The following is an 18729-nucleotide window of genomic DNA, read 5'->3' on the forward strand; positions in this document are numbered from 1 at the left end:
AACTTCTCTTGGCTACGTGAGTTGATGTGCTCAGTAATACTATAATACGTTAAAGCTGTACTAACATAGATGTTTCTTTGAAACTGACATACTAGACTGTTTTTCTGATCAAATTTCTCTTGGCTACATGAGTTGATGTGTTCAGTAATACCGTAATACACTAAAACAGTACTAACATATTTGTTTGTTTGAAGTTGAGGTACTAGAGTGTATTTCTCTGATGTAACGTATCTTGTCTGCATGAGTTGACATATTTAGTAATACTTTAATACACTAAAGCAATACTAACAGAGACGTTTTTTTAAAGCTCACTTACTAGACTGTTTCCCTGATCAAACTTCACTTGGCTACAAAAGTTGATGTGTTCAGTAATAGTGTCAAACACTAACGTAGTACTAACACAAATAATTCTTTGAAGCTGACATACTGGACTGTGTTTCTCTGATGAAATTTCTGTTGGCTATTAGTTAATGTGTTCAGCTCTTATGTATGTTAGTCTTCTGTCCCGTTTGTGTTACGATTGTTAACTATTCTTAACCCTCATATATGTTAGTGTTCTCTCCCAGTGGTGTCATGATTTTTAAGTAGTATAAACTCAGTGTATGTTGGTGTTTTTTTCTTATTGGTGTTATGATTGTAAACTCTCATTTATGTTTGTGTTCTGTCAAATTGGTATTATGATTGTTAACTATTATCAACTCTGGTGTATGTTAGTGTTCTGTCCAGTGGTGTTATGATTGTTAACTATTGTCAACCCTCATGTATGTTAGTGTTCTATTACAATTGGTCTTACTATTGTAAATTATTGTCACCTCTCATGTATATTACTGTTCTGTTCCATTTGTGTCATGATTGTTAACTATTGTCAATTCTCATGTGGATTAATGTTCTGTCTCATTGGTGTTATGATTGTTAACTATTATCAACTCTTGTTTACGTTAGTGTTGTGTTCCAGTTGTGTTATGACTGGTAACTATTATCAAATGTTATGTATATTAGTGTTCTGTCCCTTTAGTGTTATGATTTTAAGTCTTTGTCAACTCTCATATATGTTAGTCTTCTGTCCTATTGTTGTTATGATTGTTAACTATTGTCATCTCTCATGTATGTTACTGTTCTATTCCATTGGTGTTATGATTGTTAACTATTATCAACCCTCATGTAGATTAGTGTTCTGTCCCATTAGTGTTATGATTGTTAACTATAATCAACTCTCATACAGATTAGTGTTCTGTCCCATTGGTGTTATGGTTGTTAACTATTGTCAGCTCTCATGTAGGCTAGCGTTCTGTCCATTGGTGTTATGATTAACTATTTTCATCTTTCATATATGTTAGTGTTCTGTCCCAGTTGTGTTATAATTGTTAACTCTCATTATGTTGGTGTTCTGTTCTATTGGTGTTATGAGCATTAATTGTTGTCAAATCTCGTAGGTTAGTGTTCTGTCCCAGTTGTGTTATGATTGTTAACTATTGTGAACTCTCTTGTATGTTAGCGTCCTATTCCATTGGTGTTATAATTGTTAACTAACATCAGTTCTGTTGTAGATTAGTGTCCTTTCTCATTGGTGTTATGATGGTTAACTATTGTGGACTCTCGTGTAGGTTAGTATTCTATCCCATTGGTGTTATAATTGTTAACTATTGTAACTCTCATGTATGTTAATGTTGTGTTACAATGGTGTTATGATTGTTAACTACTGTCACCTCTCATTTAGGTTAGTGTTCTGTTCCATAGGTGTTATAATTGTTAACTGTTGTCTACTCTCATGAAGATTAGTGTTCTGTTAAGTGGTGTTTTGATTTTTAACTATTGTCAACTGTCATGTATGTTAGTGTTTGGTCCCAGTGGTGTTATGATTGCTAACTTTAGTTAACACTCATATATGTTAGTGTTTCTCTTCCATTAATGGTGGTGTTTGCTACTGGCAACTTTTGTGTTGGTTAGTATTTTGACCGAGTGGTGTTTTAACTGTTAACTGTTGTGAACTCTCATATATTTTATTGTTTTCTCCAAGTTGTGTTATGATTGTTAAGTATTGTCAATTCTCATGTATGTTAATGTTCTGTTCCAATGGGGTTATGATTAACTATTGTGAGCTCTATTGTAGATTAGTGTTCTGTTTCATTGGTGTTATGATTGTATTGTCAACTCTCATGTGTGTTAGTGTTCTGTCAATTGGTGTTATGATTGTTAACATTTCTCAACTCTTGTGTATGTTAATGTTGTGTCACAATGGTGTTATGGTTGTTAAATATTGTCACCTCTCATTTAGGTTAGTGTTATGATTGTTAACTGTTGCTAACTCCCATATACTTTACTCTTCTCTCCCAGTAGTGTTATGGTTGTTTGCTATTGGCAACTCTTATGTAGATTAGTGTTCTGTCCCAATGATGTTATGATTGTTAACTCTTCTCAACTCTCGTCTATGTTAGTATTTTCTTCAGTTGGTCTTATGATTGTTAGTTGTTTTCATCTATTATGTAGATTAGTGCTCTGTACCATTGATGTTATGATAGTTATACTCTTCTATTTCATCAGTGTTACGATAGTTAATTTTCGTCAATTGTAACATAGTTTAGTGTTTTGTTCAGTGTTTTATTATGCTTGTTAGCTATTGACAGCTTTTATGTAGATTAGTGTTCTGTCCTATTGGTGTTATGATTGTTAACTGTTATTAACTCTTATTTATGTTATTGTTCTGTTCTGTTGGTCTTGTGCCCCGCTAGTACAGCAGTAAATCTACGGATTTACAACGTTAAAAGCAGGGGTTCGATTCCCCTCGGTGGGCTCAGCAGATAGCCTGAAGTAGCTTTGCTATAAAAACACACACAAACTGTTGGTCTTATGATTGTTAACTATCATCAGTTCCCTTGTAGATTAATATTGTGTTCCATTGGTCTTATGATAGTTAATAATCATCAATTTTCATATAGATTAATGTTCAGTCCAGTGGTGCTATGATTAACTATTGACAACTTTCATGTAGATTAGTGTTCTGTGCTATTGGTGTTATGATTATCTTTTTGACAAATCTCATGTATGTTAGTGCTCTGTCTCATTTTTGTTATCATTGTTAACTGTTGTCAACTCTCATGTATGTTAGTGTTCTGTTGAGTGCTGTTATGATAGTTAACTGTTATGAACTGTCATATACTTTTCTTTTCGCTTATGACTTGAAACTTTATGTAAAGTAGAAGAAACAGTTATTTGTGTTCCACTTTCTCTAATTATCTTATGACTTGAAACTTTATGCAATGTAGAAAGAATACTGTTAATTGTGTACCACTGTCTCTGACTATGTTATGACTTGAAATTTTATGTAATGTAGGACTACTGTTAATTGTGTACCACTGTCTCTGACTACATTATGACTTGTAATTTTATTTAATGCAGAAAGATTACTGTTAATTGTTTAACAGTGTCTCTCAGTACCTTGTGACTTGAAACTTTATGTAATGTAGAAATATTACTGTCAACTGTGTACCACTGTCACTGACTATGTTATAACTTGAAACTCTGTTAAGTTCCACTTATTAAAATGCAGTTAGTTAAACAAACTTCTTAAACAGAATTTATTATCATACATTTGTCTATTCATCACATGACAAATACTCAATTTATTGTGTTTGAGTTGAAAGGAATACTTTCTGATAAGTACGCCTATTGTTTTCCAATGTTTTGGCATTTAAGCAGGACTTTGCATTGAACTTTTCCTTACATAAGAAATAATTTACTATGTTGTAAGTGTTAATGTTGTAGATACTAAAATAATTCCTTTCTCAGAACACACTCATTGCTTTCATTAAGCATTTCCTTATTATAGAATACATTCCATGTTATTTATTTTTTTAGTACTTGCACTCATAAGTTTTAATGTTTATTATAATCCTTAAAACTACTGCAGTGGAGTTTTGAGACTCAGCATTTTACAGTGATATACCATAGCATATTTTCTCTTGAGCTTGAAGTACATGTGTTATTTTAGTTGAAAGAAGTGCTTGCCATTGCTAAGCAGAAACTTGTTGATTTGACTAATGAGAAGACAAGTTATGAAGACAACATGAAACGAGCACTTATGAGAGGTGTTTGTGCACTGAACCTAGAGGCTTTGGGTGTATTTTATGGATCTGAAGGTAAGATGACACCTTATGTTTTTTATGAAAGTTACTGTTTATTAAGTTTAATGCCTATTAGCATACCTTATAGATATGTAGGTAAGATATCTATTTTTTATGACAAGTGTTTGTGCATAGATTATAAAGTTATGAGTTTGATATATACAGTACTGTGTAAAAGTGTTAGGACAAGAGAATATTTTGTCATTCTTTCCATTTTATGGAGCTTATTCTTCTATGCCATTACAGAATGTAAATTTCAACAAGGTGGTAATACTTCAGTGATCCATGTTGAAAACCGAATGAGCCAGGGTGAGAATACCTGTCTTTCTTTAGAGTATGTCCTAAGAGTTCTGCTTAAATGTACATTCTGATCAAATTTAGGATCTGAAATAATTGTCATAGTACCCTATGCAATGTCTTAACTATACAGAAAGAGGTTAGCAAGAATAAGCATGTGGTATGCCACAAATCAGTTTAATAGCACAACACAAATAAACTGTGACAAAAGTAGTATTTAACTCTATATATTAAGTTTTGTCATTATGCCACAGCCAAACATTGTAGAGAATTGTCAGTGAGGCAGAGAGTTTGCGTAAAAGCTTTATGTGATGCTGGTTGGACTCTGATAAATTACTGCAGACTTTAAATGCTCCTCAGATACCATCAAGTACATCCTAGATTGAGAGACCAAGACAAGTAAGTTTGAAAACAGGAAAGAACACCTAAACTCAGTGATACTGATGTCAAGTATCTTTGTTTATGCAGTCTTCAGTACAGAGAGAAGACTGCCACTGATCTCAAGCATGAGATAAACAACTATGTACCAAATGGCAGAAAAGTGTCTAGATCTATATTATCAAGAAGACTCAACAAGATTAGAATATTTGGTTATGTAACAGTTAAAAATCCTTCACTTCAATCTCCCATTCAGGGGCATTGAAGTTTTGGCCTGGCATGGTCAAGTGGTTAAGGCACTCGACTCATAATATGAGGGTCGTGGGTTCAAATCCCTGTCACACCAAATACACTTGCCCTTTCAGCCATGGAGGCATTATAATGTGACAGTCAGTCCCACTATTCATTGGTAAAAGAGTTGGCGGTGGGTGGTGATGACTAACTGCCTTCCCTCTAGTCTTACATTGCAAAATTATGGATGGCTTTGCACAAAATTCAAGTCTTATACTGCTAGCACAGATATCCCTTGAGTAGCTTTGCACGAGATTCAAAACAAACCAAACCAAAATTCAGTCTCCAAATATTATCAACTGAAATTTGCTAAAAAGTACAAACAAATGGACTGTTGATGGTTGGAAAATGATGTTATGGATGAATGAGTTCAAGTTTGAAATATTTGGTTCAAAGTGTATGTTGTACATCTGGTGGAAGAAAAGTTAAAGATTACCTCAATGCATAGTCCCTACCATAAAGCATGGGGGAGGCAGTGGGATGTGTTTTGCAAGTGTTTTTCTGATGAGGTGACAGAAGATATTTGCAAAACAGATGGAATAATGGACCACTGCAAGTACCATTAGATACTGATCTGTCGTGGTATATGCAGTGGTTTGTGTATTATTGATTAAAAATTCTACTACCAAGCAAATAATGACCCCAAACACTCATATAACCTATGCAGAAATTATTTAGCTCAGAAAGAAGCTTCTGTGTTCATTCAAATGATGCAATGCCCTCCTCCATCCCCTGATTGGAAATACTGTCTGTTATTTGCTGAACATCTTTCAAACCATCCTTCAATTTCTATTTATATAGCTGGTTCAAAATTAGGTGATTGTGTGGACTCTGCCATAGTTTGTGGTTTGGTGGTTGCATGCAGAATCCCCTCTACAGCTTCTGTGTTCACTGCTGAACTGTATGCCATTTCTCTTGCCCTGGATCACATAGAAGCTAAGCAATACTCAAACTGCACTATTTATACTGACTCGCTTAGTTCTCTACTGGCCCTGGAATCACTTCACGTTAGTTCATACCCTGCTCTCACTGATATACAAAACCGACTTGCCCATTTCTCTTTAACATCTACTTCTATCCAGTTTTTCTGGATACTGGGCCATATTGATATTTGTGGGAATGAGCTCGCCAACATCGCAACTAAATCTATTTGCTCTGGCACTATCATCGCTGTGCCTGTTCTATACATGGACTATAGTTCTGTATTCAAGGGTCGGCTTCATGCCAGCTGGCAGTTAACTTGGCAGAGTTTTATGTATGATGTGGAAATGTCTCTAATTCATTTTATTATAGACTTTTTGGATTGTATTAAATGAATTAACAAAATATTTTTTTTAAATTAATTACTATTGGATTTTTATTAGCTGATAAGAAGATGGAATTAACAGCTAAGCCTTCAACTTCTTCTGACCACTCTTGGCCAGAAATAACCAATATTACTGCTGGTGATCATCATAATAAAAACTTTTCATGTCAAACTAGTACAGAAAAAGAAAATATCTGTATACACAACAGTAGATCTCCGTGTACTTCGGTGAGTAGTGAGACAGCTTTTCCAAAAGTAAGTTCAATGCATGTTAATGTTCACTGACAAATTTTGATTTGAAGCAAATCAACTAACCTTTGAATAGAAATTTTCTGCCAAATTAATAAATATATAATTCACTTTTGACCAATTGTATCAATATGGCTAACAATATTTTTGATACTCTATAAGTTTCATTCTTACTGTGACAGCATAGTAATATAATAGCTTTGTTGAATACTCTTAATTGTCATTCTTAATTTACTTTTAAAAGTGTAGTTATCTTACATTTTCACATTATGAGCTTAGAAATTTATACAGTTTTGTTGTTATCTGTATGCCATACTTGAACTTGTAATGTATATAGTTTTGTTGTTATCTGTGTACCACACTTGAAGTTGCTTGAAATCTATACAGCTTTGTTGTTATCTGTGTGCCACATCTGACATTACTTGTAATCTACAAAGCTTTGTTGTTATTTGTGTCACACTTGGAATTGCTTGTAATCTATACAGCTTTTTTGTTATTTGTGTGTCACACTTGGAATTGCTTGTAATCTATACAGCTTTGTTGTTATCTGTGTGCCACGTTTGACATTACTTGTAACCTACAAAGCTTTGTTGTTATTTGTGTGTCACACTTGGAATTGCTTGTAATCTATACAGCTTTTTTGTTATTTGTGTGTCACACTTGGAATTGTTTGTAATCTATACAGCTTTGTTGTTATCTGTGTGCCACACATGGAGTTGCTTGTAATCTATGTAGCTTTGTTGTCTTCAGTGTGCACTGTTGAAGTTACTTGTATGTTTTTATGGAATCAAGTAGTTTGGTTAAAACTACCTTGTATTTCTTGTCTGTGGTCATTAATGCAGGATAACCTGCCTCCATCAAGTAGTTTTGGTCAGAACTATGTTGTGCTTGTAGTTTGTGGTCATTAACCCAGGATAACTTACTTCCATCAAGTAGTTTTGGTCAGAACTACCTTGTATTTGTAGTTTGTGGTCATTAACCCAAGATAACTTACTTCCATCAAGTAGTTTTGGATATTTGAAGGAGTACTGTTAATTATGAGACTCCACATATTTTTACCTTTTTCACCGACTCCTTTCAATCACATGCTTTAGTTAATGCCCTATTACTAGTTACATATGTTGTTCCTTTATGGATACCTGCCACTACTGGTTTTACTATTTGTTTTCATTGTATGCCTTATTCCTATTGTGTTTAAGTTATTTTGGAGGTTCCAATAGTAAGTTTACACTAAGACTAAGAATGTCATAACAGGATCTAACTTCTCTCAACACTTTGACTACAAGTCTTCTACACTAGAGAGTATCAACATACTGCCTTATAAATGTGCAACAACATAGTGCCTTACAAAGTTCTATATACAAAATTACTTGGATTATGTTTCTTCTCACTGCACCTTGCTACTTTGTGATTGGTTCATTATCATCATCTCTTGATACACCTGACTAATCAGCATACTTATATATCCTTCTAAGATGCTAATGTATCACACTGTACTGAATAAGGCTTGTATTTGAAACAATTAAAGAATAAAGATCTTGTTATATAATATTCAGTCTCATTTCTAACTTTATGTATTTGTCCATAGGAATAATACTCTTCTATACATTACTCATGTTCTTACACACTCAGTGTTGATGTTTAGAAGACATGAAGACATATTAACAAGTGTCTCAGTGTTGATGTTTAGAACTTGTATTTACAACTGTATCAGTGTTGATGTTTAAAACTCTTATTCATAACTGTTCTTTAAGTCATCTGAGAAAAAAAGTCATCTTTTGAACCATCCTTCCATACCTATTTATTGAAATGGTTCAAAATTAGGTGACTGTGTGAGCTGTTAAATGGTTTATTGTAGTTTGGTGGTTGCATGCAGAATCCCTTCTACAGCTTCTGTGTTCACTGCTGAACTGTATGCCATTTCTCTTGCCCTGGATCACATAGAAGCTAAGCAGTACTCAAATTGCATTATTTATACTGACTCACTTAGTTCTCCACTGGCCTTAGAATTGCTTCATGTTATTTCACACTTTGTTCTCGCCGATATTCAAAACCGACTTGCCCGTTTCTCTTTAACATCTACTTCTATTCAGTTTTACTGGATACTGGGCCACGTTGGTATTTGCAGGAACGAGCTCGCTGACACCGCATCTAAATCATCTGATCTGGCACTATGCCTATTGCATACGTGGACTATGGTCCTGTATTTAAGGCTCAGCTCTGAGCCAGCTGGCAGTCAACTTGAAGTGAGCAGTGCGAAAACAAGCTTTTTCAAATAAAACCCTATATTGGACTTTGGCCATCTTGCTTCCATAAGGATCAGAAAGAGGAAGTTGTTCTAACTAGACTATGCATTGGCTACAGTTTTTTAACTCATTGTTTTCTTTTATCTTGGATTGATGCACCAATGTATTGTCTGTGTAACATTCAGGTCACAATAAGCCACATATTACTTTCTTGCTGTCGTTACGACTCTTAACGACAGCACCATTTTAAACATGTTCTGTCCGAAGGTTTGCCCAAAACGTTAGACAGTGTTATTGGTGATGGTGAAACTGTCCACCTTGGATATGTTTTTAGTTTTTTTAAAGACCATTAACACTCCTACGAAAAGTGGGGCCTAATAGGCCTAATAGGCCCCACTTTTCGTAGGAGTGTTAATCTTTTTAATGCCATTTAAGTTATTTTTAATTTATACATTAGACCTTTTTTAATGTGATTCCCTTTTGAGAGTTACAGTCCATCTAGTTCAATTTGAAATTAGAAAATGGCTGTAACATCAAATAACTTGAAACCAGGACTGGAAAGGCCAACTTCAGGTGATTAACACTGCTGTTTGAACTACCCATTAGTCATCCTGGCGAGTTATTATTACAATTTTGCTAAAGTCTTTTGAAACTTTTATTACTTTACTTTTTGAAAACGACCATAACATTAAAATACTCTGAATCAGGGATGGAAAGGCCAACTTCAGGGGACTGACGGTGGTTTTTGTACTTACCTGTTTGTCTTTCTGGCAAGTTACGATAATTACAATTATGCTACAGAAAGTCCTTTACACCTTGTATTATTTTAGTTTTTCTCTTTACATTGTGTTAACTAGATGTTAACATTTTTTATGCTATTTATGGTTTTTTTACTTTGTTTTGTTTTACCTTAATTTCTTTTTATGAATTTTACTAAATTCACTTTAATTTTAACTTTTTACCAAATGTTTGGTACAGATAGCCTAACTGCTTTGTGCCATAAAACACCAAATCAACCAACCAACCAACCACAACTGTTCAGTGTTGATGTTCAGAAGACATATTCACAACTGTCTCATTATTGATGTTTGGAAGACATTTACAACTGTTCCAGTGTTGATAGTTACAAGACATATTCACAACTGTCTTAGTGCTGATGTTATGAAGACATATTCACAACTATCTCTGTTGATGTTTGGAAGACATTAACAGCTGTTTCAGTATTGATGTGTAGAAGACACATTCACAGTTGTCTTAGTATTGATGCTTAGAACTGGTATTCACCACTGTCTCATGTTGATGTGTAGAAGACACATTCACAGTTGTCTTAGTATTGATGCTTAGAACTGGTATTCACCACTGTCTCATGTTGATGTGTAGAAGACACATTCACAGTTGTCTTAGTATTGATGCTTAGAACTGGTATTCACCACTGTCTCATGTTGATGTGTAGAAGGCACATTCACAGTTGTCTTAGTATTAATGCTTAGAATTGGTATTCACAACTTCTCAGTGTTATTGTTTGGAAGACATTTACATGTATCTCAATGATGATGTTTAGAAGACATATTCATAACTATCTCAGTGTTCATGTTTAGGAAACTTATCCACATCTGTGTCAGTGTTGATCTGTAAAAGACATATTCACAGCTGTCTTAGTGCTGATGTTTAGAAGTAGTGTTCACAACTGTTTCAGTGTTGATGTTAAAAAGGAATATTCACAACTGTCTCATTGTTGATGTTTAGAAGATATATTCATTATTGTCACAATGTTGATACTTATATGACATGTTTACAAGTTTCTCAGTGTTGATGCTTATATGACATGTTTACAAGTTTCTCAGTGTTGATGCTTATATGACATATTTACAGCTGTCTCAGTGTTGATGTTTAGAAGACATATTCAAGTTTCTCACTGTTGATGTTTCGAATATATTTACAACTGTTTCAGTGTTGGTGTATAGAAAACACATTCACAGTAGTTTCAGTGTTGACATTTAGAACTCGTATTTGCAACTGCCTCAGTGTTGATGTTTGGAAGACATTTACAACTGTCTTAGTGTTGATGTTTAGAACTCATATTCACAACTGTTTCAGTATTTATGTTTAGAAGAAATATTCAGAACTGTCTCATTGTTGATGTTTGGAAGACATTCACAACTGTTTCAGTGTTGATGTTTAGAAGACATTCACAATTGACTAAATGTTTATGTATAGAACTTGTATTCATAACTATTTCAGTGTTGATGTTTAGAAGACATATTCATAACTGTCTCAGTGTTGATGTTTAGAAGACATATTCATAAGTGTTTCATTTATGTTCAGAATATATACTTAATTGTCTTGGAACATTAGCCTTGATTCTTAGGATACAGACTTCTTTAACTCTTTGGTTTTATGCATGGGTTATATACTCCAAGGTTTCTTAAATTGTGTTTATGCTTGGAATAAATACTGCTAGTTACCTTGGAACTTGATTGTTTCATTCTTAGAATGGGTACTCTCAGCTATCTGTGAATTTTAATATTGATGATTGATATATGCATTGGTCCTAACCTTCTTGGACCCTTAGTTTAGTGAGTTTAAGACTTCTTGGATTATTGGTTTATGATACTTGGAACACACACTACCATTTTTCATGGACTCTTGCACTTGCTGCTTGGAATAGGTACTCCTGGATATCTTGGAACAGAGAATAGAAGTTACATTAAAAATATGAAATATAATACAGTATTCTTAATGGATGATAGTTTATTAGCAAGTATAAACCTACTGCTTTTGATGTGCAGAAAAAATTGAAAAAGCTACAATTACACTGTTTAGAGCCAACACTCCTTGGAGTAACATCTTTTAATGTTTTTTATCATTTATATTTGCAAATTACAATAGTACCAAAATTGTGAATAGGAAAAAACTTAAAATAATAATTTTTTTTAAATTTTGAAATTTGATGTGCAGATATTCATACAATACCTAAAATATGCTTAATGGCCATAACAGACAAGGTCTGTCTTAAATTTATACAGAGACATATATTCAGTGTTGCTTCCTTTCTTATATTTTCAGTTTAAATTTTCTTTTGTATTACAACACCGTGTTGCATGTGTTAGGGAACGTTACTCAATTAAAATAAATAGTTACAGATAGTACCACCCAATCCACACCCACCTCCTACAAAAACACTCAAATGTAATAAGAATGCACTTCCAATACATAATTATTTATCTCTTGTTAACTGTATATGTATTTGTAGAATACCTCATTCCTATATCTTGCAGCAGCTGAGGACAGTACTGTAAATAGGGTTAATTATATTTTGAGTGATTTATAAAGAAATGTTTAGTTTTGTACATCACTATTTATCATTCAACAGGTAAATACCATACCATTGTCAGGTACAGTGTTCACTTCAGCGCTGTATCCAACAGCAGCAGTTAAAAAAGCCTACAGACAACTTGAAGACATTGCATTGAAAAGCAGAGCTGATGAGTTATCGTGCAAGAAAATGGGACTTAATCCACCAATGGCTTCTGTAGTTGTGGAAAGACATCTGCCTATAAATAAAGTATGAGGAATTATGTAGAGAAAATTAAAGAACAAAATATTCTTTATCTTAACAATTGCAGAATATTCGGATGTTAAAAAGTTTATTCATTTATATTGTAATTATAAAATACATTTTTATTCCATAAAAATTAAATTTGTAATTCAGTTGTGTTTTCATTTTTTATATTAATTTCAGTTGAGTCATAAAATTTGTCTATTTACCTTTTATCATCTATTCTATTTGGAATATTATTTTATTACCATTTTATGCAAACTATACTTTGGTTTACAGTCTAGGTGTTACTATAAGAAAACAAATCTCAAAATGTACTTTCACAGAATAGGACTGTGTATCATAGAGTCCACATCTGGAGTTCCCTAATGAAACTGTAAACTTTCTATACTGGTGACATACTCTTCTAAGCTGGTAGTTAAAACATGAATAGAAGACGAAGTTCAATAACAGTGCTTGATAAAGTGTTGAAAACTGATTACAGGTTATACATAGGTTTCAGGGTCTGTAGATAAATGTTATTTTAACTGTAATATAATAACTTTTTGGTTACTCTCTACATTATAGAGTTACACTCAATTAGTAACTAGCAGGTTTCAGCAACCTAAATACCAAGGTTATAGATTTGCACTGTAGTAGTAACTAACAGGTGTTAACTACCTTGATACCATGGTTATTCTGTAATGACTAGCAGGTCTGCTAGCCTAACAGTAAGGTTACTAAGAAGAACTTTGCACAAATATTAAAATCATATGTTAGGATCAACTACCTAGCCACTTAATTAACTAATATGCTAAAGCTATGAAATATAACCTAAGCAACAGCTAGGTAGTCATTTACCTAAGTGTTAATATTATCAAGTACAACTTCTTTGAAACCTAATAGGAACAGGCTATTTACTAAAAAACTGAGACTATCAAATATAAGTTTGAAAATTACATAAATGTTGGTTACTTAGGGTAACGTAAGTGTAATCAATAAGTTAAAATCTTTATGATTTATGTAACTGTTTGCAGTTAACATTTACACCAACACAAATTTGTCACAAGTAGTTTCAAAAATGCATTACTTTGCAGTCTTTTCAGCTGTAAACTCATTCCTCTGTACAATATCTTTCATGTAAAAGCTGTTCATACATCTCCTTATTAGTGGAGTTTGGATAGTTGTTAATCTTCAGATAATTAAGAATCTCATGTTTACTGATTTTTTTATTTTACTAAACATTCATCAATATAATTCATATTGAAGTTATTTAACAAATAACTGTAAAACTTTTTATTTACAGGAAACTATTGGGCATGCTATGGCTATAAAGTATTCACGAACAAAGAATACTAGGACCACTTCGAACATACAAGGAAATGTGTTATTTTGGTAAAAGTAAAGGCTGATCCTTAAAACACACACCACAGAATGAACAAGAACTAAAATATCAAATTTGAACTGTTTTTAAAACATTTAACATAGTTCTTTATATGTTAAAATACATTCAGATGAGTTTTTTCGGTAATTGTTTAAAATTCAACAAAGAGTGAAATATTATGATGGTTTCTAGGTATTTATCACATACAACACTGCTATGTGATTAAGGACTGTATTAATAAAGCTATTAAAGTAACATTTCTTGGACACAGGGCCTCTTGTGTTACTTCACTAGTAAGTAAATAGTTCTTCTTTGATCATATTTTTACTCATTACACAAATATTTAGCTAAGTTAAATGTTGAATATTGGGTAATACAGTTGTTGGTTCATACTTCTACTCATTACACAGATGTTTGGCTAAGTGATATGTTGAATATTTGGTAATTTTGTTGTTGTTTCATATTTCTATTCATTACACACATGTTTGGCTAAGTTAAGGGTTGAATAATTGGTACCATAGTTGGTTCATACTTCTACTCATTACACAGATGTTTGGGTATGTTAAGTGTTGAATACTGGGTAATTTAGATGTTAGTTCATATTTCTACTCATTACACAGATATTTGGGTAAGTTAAGTGTTGAATAGTGGGAACTGTAATGTTGGATCATATTTCTATTCATGAGATATTTGACTAAGATAAGTATTAAATATTTGGTACCATAGTTGTTGGTTCATATTTCTACCAATTACACAGATGTATGGTGAAGTTAATTGTTGAATATTGGGTTCTGTACTTGTATCATATTTCTACTTATTACACAGATGTTTGTGTAAGTTAGGTGTTGAATATTGGGTAATTTAACTGTTGGTTCAAATTTCTACTCATGACACACAAGTTTGGCTAAGTTAATTGTTTAATATTGAGTGCTTTAGTTCTTGGTTTATATATTTCTACTTATTACACAGGTGTATGGCGAAGTTAATTGTTGAATATTGGGTTCTGTATTTGTATCATATTTCTACTCATTAGTAAGTTAAGTGTTGAATATTGGGTAATTTAACTGTTGGTTCAAATTTCTACTCAACACACACGTTTGGCAACGTTAAGTGTTGAATATTGAGTACTTTAGTTGTTTGTTCATATTCCTACCATTACACTGAGTTTGGCTTAGTTAACTTTTGGATATGGGGTACTGTAGTTGTTGGTTCAAATTTCTACTCATGACACAAGTTTGGCAAAGTTAGTTGTTTAATATTGAGTACTTTAGTTCTTGGTTCATATTTCTACTTATTACACAGATGTTTGCCAGTTAAATGTTGAATATTTTGTACTTTAATTGTTGGTTTATATTTCTACTCATTACACAGATGTTTGGCCAAGTTAAATGTTGGATATTGGGTACTATAGTTGGTTTATATTTTTACTCATCACAGACATGTTTGGTTAAGTTAGGTGTTGCACATGGGGTACTTTTTTTTTTGGTTCTTGCTTCTACTGATTACACAGATCTTTGGCTACCTTAAATCTTGAATATTTGGTACCATAGTTGTTGGTTCTTATTTCTACCTGTTACACAGAAGTTTGGCTAAGTTAATAGTTGAATATTGGGTACTGTACTTGTTGTATCATTTTTCTGCTTATTACACAGATGTTTGGGTAAGTTAAGTGTTGAAAGTGGATACTGTAATGTTGGATCATAATTCTATTCATTACACAGATATTTGACTAAGATAAATGTTAAATATTGGATGCTGTAGTTGTTGGTTCGTATTTCTACTCATACACAGATTTTGGCTACGTTAAGTGTTGAATATTCAGTACTTTAGTTGTTGGTTCATATTTCTACTCATTACACAGACGTTTGCTCGTTAAGTATTGAATATTGGGTTCGTTAGTTGTTAGTTTATATTTCTACTCATTACACAGATGTTTAGCTAAGTTAAGTGTTGAATATTGGGTTCTTTAGTTATTAGTTTATATTTCTACTCCTTATACAGATGTTTAGCTAAATTAAATGTTGGATATTGGGTACTATAATTGTTGGTTCAAATTTCTACTCGTCACACTCGTGTTTGATTGAGTGTTAAATATTGGGTACTTTTATGTTGGTTCATATTTTTACTCTTAACACAGATTTTGGCTACATTACGTGTTGATTATTGAGTACTTTAGTTGTTGGTTCATATTTCTACTCATTACCTAAGTGCTACTTAAGTGTTGAGTATTGGGTTCTTTAGTTTTTAGTTTATATTTCTACTCATTACACAGATGTTTAGCTGAGTTAAATGTTAAATATTGGATGCTGTAGTTGTTGGTTCATATTTCTACTCATTACACAGACGTTTGCTCGTTAAGTGTTGAATATTGGGTTAATTAGTTGTTAGTTTATATTTCTACTCATTACACAGATGTTTAGCTAAGTTAAATGTTGAATATTGGGAACAGTTGTTGTTGATTTATATTTCTACTCATTACCCTGATGCCTAGGTAAGTTAAGTGTTCAATGTTGGGTACTTTTCTTATTGGTTCATATTTCTATTTATTACTCAGATGTTTGACTAAGTTAAATGCAGTATATTGGGTACTTCTGTTTTTGGTTCGTATTTCTACTCATTACACAGATGTTTGGCTGAGTTAACTGTTGAATATAGAGTCCAATAGTTGTTGTTTCATATTTCTACTCATCACTAAAATGTTTAGCTAACTGTTGAATATTGGGTACTTTTGTTCTTAGTTTGTATTTGTACTCGTTACGCAGATGTTTGCTCTTTGTTTGTTCGTTCATATTTCTGCTCATTACACATGTTGGTTAAATTAAATGCTCTATATTGGGTACTTTTGTTGTTGGTTCGTATTTCTACTCATTACACAGATCTTTGGATATGTTAAGTGTTAAATATTGGGTACTTTTGTTGTTGATTTGTATTTCTACTCCTCACACAGTTGTCTGGCTACATTAAGTGTTGAATATTGAATAGTTTAGTTGTTTGTTCATAATTTTACTCATTATACATATGTTTGCTAGTTAAATGTTGAATATGTTGTACTTTAGTTGTTGGTTTATATTTCTACTCATTGCTTAGGTGTTTGGCTAATTTAAGTGTTGTATAGGGGGTACTTTTGTTTTTGATTCTTATTTCTACTTATCAGACAGATGTTTGGCTGAATTAAATGTTGAATATTGGGTACTTTAGTTGTTGGTTTTTATTCCTACTCATTACACAGATGTTTGGCTCAATGTAATTAAGATCAGCTATTAGATATTCTCACTTATTGAGTCAGTAAAAAGTAATGACACAAAACACTCAATGTAATTAAGATCAGCTATTAGATATTCTCACTTATTGAGTCAGTAAAGAGTAATGACACAAAACACTCAATGTAATTAAGGTCAACTAATGCATATCCTCACTTGTTGAGTCAGTAAAAAGTAACAATACATCAGACTCCCTTTACTTGAGGTCAAGTAATACATATCTCTTCATTTGTTGAGTTAGTAAAGAGCAACTACTCTACACACACACTGTGTTTTGCCAAAAAACAACTAGTTCAAATTGAATAAAGTAAATTTACTTCAATAAAATTGGGATTATGTTATTTCAAAAGCATTGTTTTTTTAGGAATGAAGAATAAAATATAAAATCACTTTTTAATTGATAAAGCAGTAGCATATTGGCTTTCAGTATTATTATTCATGAAATTACATGTATTTCTTGTACCAATTTGTCTCATCACTCATATATTATTCTCAGGTAGAGCACAAGACTAAGTACAGACGAAATCATTCCCAGAAGTCCACCTTCTGAAGTTCTCAACTTTCCAGCCCAGAGAAAACCTCTTGGGAGCCAATTGATAACATTGGTCAAGTCTGCTAGGTGTTTTATGAGAGCAACAATATGGTAAAACTGCTGGTGTTGAATAAGATGATAAATTTCTCTGAAACATTAAAACACAAGCATTGTAAACCAAGACATTCAGAATATCTAATAACTTGTTTTACTACTTTTCATGTTAGAACAACATTAAAACACATTCAGAATATCTAATTACTTGTTTCACTGTTTCTGTTACAATAAGAGTGTGGGAAAACTGCTGGTGTTTTATTAGATGAAAACTCTAAAATATTTAAACTCAGTCATTGCAAACCAAGACATTTATATTTTCTAATAACTTGTTTTGCTACTGTTTATGTTACAACAACAGCGTGGCAAAGTTACTGGTGTTCTATTAGATAATAAACTTCTCTGAAAAATTAAAACACAAACATTGTAAACTAAGACATTTAAAATATCTGACAACTTGTTTTACTGTTTATGTTAACACAAATGTGTGGCAAACACATTACTGTTCTATTAGATGATAAATTTCTTTCAAACATTAAAACAACCATTTTAAACTAAGACATTCAGAACATCGAACAATTTGTTTTTACTACTGTTTATATTATAACAACAGTGTGGCAAAGGTACTGGTGTTCTATTAGATGATAAACTTCTAGGAAAAATTAAAACAAACATTGTAACTTAAGGTATTCAGAATATATAATAACTTGTTTTACTACTAATTATATGACAACAACAGCATGGAAAAGCTGATGGTGTTCTATTAGATGAAAACTCTAAAATATTTAAACTCAGTCATTGTAAACCAAGACATTCAGAATATCTAATAACTTGTTTTACTACTGTTTATTTTAGAACAACAGTGTGGTGAAGTTATTGGTGTTCTATTAGATGATAAATTTCTCTGAAACATTAACAAAAAAAATTAATGTAAACTAAGACATTCAAAATATCTAATAACTTCTTTCACTGTTTATGCTGCAACAACAGCCTGGTAAAGCTACTGACGTTCTATTATACGATAAACTTCTCTCATATATTAAAACACAAACATTGTAAACTAAGACATTCAG

General features: G+C 32.5%; 1 protein-coding gene across 13 annotated transcripts in view; it reads left to right on the forward strand.

Annotated features, from left to right (window-relative positions):
• Positions 1 to 17860, forward strand: part of LOC143257590 (centrosomal protein POC5-like) — a 36333-nt gene extending 18473 nt beyond the window's left edge. For 6 of the 13 annotated variants that reach the window (XM_076516504.1, XM_076516503.1, XM_076516499.1 and 3 more), the window contains 6 exons: positions 3989 to 4136; positions 4368 to 4430; positions 6452 to 6648; positions 12262 to 12453; positions 13733 to 13821; positions 17567 to 17860. In XM_076516504.1, coding sequence (XP_076372619.1) covers positions 3989 to 4136; positions 4368 to 4430; positions 6452 to 6648; positions 12262 to 12453; positions 13733 to 13821; positions 17567 to 17570 — 693 coding nt within the window. In that variant the 3' untranslated portion in view covers positions 17571 to 17860. The remainder of the gene's footprint in view (positions 1 to 3988; positions 4137 to 4367; positions 4431 to 6451; positions 6649 to 12261; positions 12454 to 13732; positions 13822 to 17566) is intronic. The other 7 variants (XM_076516510.1, XM_076516509.1, XM_076516501.1 and 4 more) reach the window with 3 other exon arrangements.
• Positions 17861 to 18729: the final 869 nt, after the last annotated feature.

Source organism: Tachypleus tridentatus, chromosome 7 (genome assembly GCF_004210375.1).
Source record: "Tachypleus tridentatus isolate NWPU-2018 chromosome 7, ASM421037v1, whole genome shotgun sequence".
NCBI lineage: Eukaryota > Metazoa > Arthropoda > Merostomata > Xiphosura > Limulidae > Tachypleus > Tachypleus tridentatus.